The following is a 1,868-nucleotide window of genomic DNA, read 5'->3' on the forward strand; positions in this document are numbered from 1 at the left end:
TTCAACTCCAAGCTATGGAATGGGTGAATGAAGGAAGACGTAGAGTGACGGCCCATTAGAATGCCTCTTGAGCCAGATTAAGACCCACAATTGTATTTTTATCTTTGATCTTTTCCCATCCCCTTCTCTTCATTTATAACATTTACTCTTACTAATCGCAACGAAAAGCAGCAGATGCATTTTCATCAAAGAAAAAGTAAACCTCGATAGATGCTCACCCGAAAGTCAAAGAAAAAGTTTTATGATATTGTCTTTTATCTTGCTTTCCGTATTTAGATTCTTAGTCAATGAGATGAGGCAAAACTTTTGCCTCCGTATTTTGGAACATATGAACACTGCGTCTATTGCACATATGAACACTGCGTCTATTGCACGGTTGCAGCATGCATGTATCTGGAGTCAATCCTTTGTAGTTGCGAGTAAAAACTCGCACATATCCTTGCAAATTGCCATTGCCCAGCCTACAAAAGGGTCTTCTTTTTCATTTAAAACCAGCTAGGCCTTCAAACCCTTTGCTAACTTAAACAAAACAGACTATGGGCGCAGGCCAGATATTCGAATCATCGATGCTTGCTAGGTACCGTACATATGCACGTCAGAAAAAAAATGGTCGAGAGAGAGCATGCTACAGCCATATTCAAAACTGTTTCCACAATATTACAGGTTGCAGAAGTACAGTGAAAGCAAACAGCCAAATAATTATGTTGAACACCGCATGCAGAATCAAGTTGCACTGCTACGATCTGCAAGTTCACAACCTGAAATACCGAATCTTGGGCAGAATAAGTGAATTTTGTCAAGTGCAAACACAGAAAAATACACAAAGTAGTACTCCCTCTGTCCCATAATATAAGATGTTACTACAACAAATATGTGAGTATATTGGCTGTAATAACATCTTATATTATAGGACAAAGGGAGTAGCACCGTAGAGCAACACTAGTGGTGCACCGTCTGAAGTCGTCCGAAGTCCAGCATGAACCCAGCAGATGGTTTTAAACTCAAACAGCATTAGTAGCGAATTCTTTTTAATTCGGCCGGGCTTGCAGACTCGGCGGAGTACTGAACCAATCTTGTTTTGGAAGTGTGGCACTGAGCTGATCCACCAACCCTCTTCACAGTCTTCTTAGAGACCCGGTCGCAGCCTTCAATGATCAGAGACTCTAACTTCAGTGCATGTACTAGCATGGCCACTCCAGCATCAGTCACTTGTGCACAGATCCGGAGTGTGAGATTGATCAAGCATGGGGCACGTGCAATGAAACGCATCCCAGCATCTGTTATCGCTCTGCAGCACACAAGCTCGAGTGTCTCCAGTAATGGAGCAGATGAGAGGGCCTTCATCCCCTTGTCTGCAAAAAAGTTGGCACCCCTTAGCACAAGAACACGAATCGGACAAGACTGAATGAGCATGATAAGGCCATCCTGTGTGAAGCCTATTTCTGATGGATATAAGGGCTCACAACCATCAAATGTGAGTTCAATAGACTCAAGCATAGGGCAGCTGACAGCTAGAGATTTCAGGCTGTCATCAGTAAATGCCGTCCTGAAATTGCCACCATAGAACTTGTTAGAGTTATAATATAAGTCATGTACCCCTTTGTATTTATCCCGTTGTATAAGGGGTTTCTAGATGTTTTTTTACATCAATAACTAGATGTTTTGCTATATTTCGATGAGGTTTTGGTTATATGTGTTAGAGTTATAATATAAGTCATGTATCCCTTTGTATTTATCCCGTTGTATAAAGGGTTTCCTGCATATGTTTCACACCTGTACATGTATATATATATCGGCCTATGGCCTCATGGGAATACAAGTTGCTTATTCCTAATATGGTATTAGAGCTAGGTCAATTTTTTGCACGC

At 41.4% G+C, this 1,868-nt stretch overlaps 1 protein-coding gene across 1 annotated transcript; it reads right to left on the reverse strand.

The window, feature by feature from the left end:
- Nucleotides 1-626: 626 nt before the first annotated feature.
- On the reverse strand, nucleotides 627-1,624 carry LOC125530445 (F-box/LRR-repeat protein 14-like). Its single transcript, XM_048694841.1, has 2 exons — nucleotides 1,464-1,624; nucleotides 627-1,352 (listed from the first exon to the last, which is right to left on the reverse strand). Exons 1-2 carry the CDS (start codon nucleotides 1,495-1,497, stop codon nucleotides 1,012-1,014), a joined length of 375 nt encoding a protein of 124 aa, XP_048550798.1. The 5' UTR covers nucleotides 1,498-1,624; the 3' UTR covers nucleotides 627-1,011.
- Nucleotides 1,625-1,868: the final 244 nt, after the last annotated feature.

This window comes from Triticum urartu, unplaced genomic scaffold (genome assembly GCF_003073215.2).
Source record: "Triticum urartu cultivar G1812 unplaced genomic scaffold, Tu2.1 TuUngrouped_contig_6320, whole genome shotgun sequence".
Classification (NCBI taxonomy): Eukaryota; Viridiplantae; Streptophyta; class Magnoliopsida; order Poales; family Poaceae; genus Triticum; species Triticum urartu.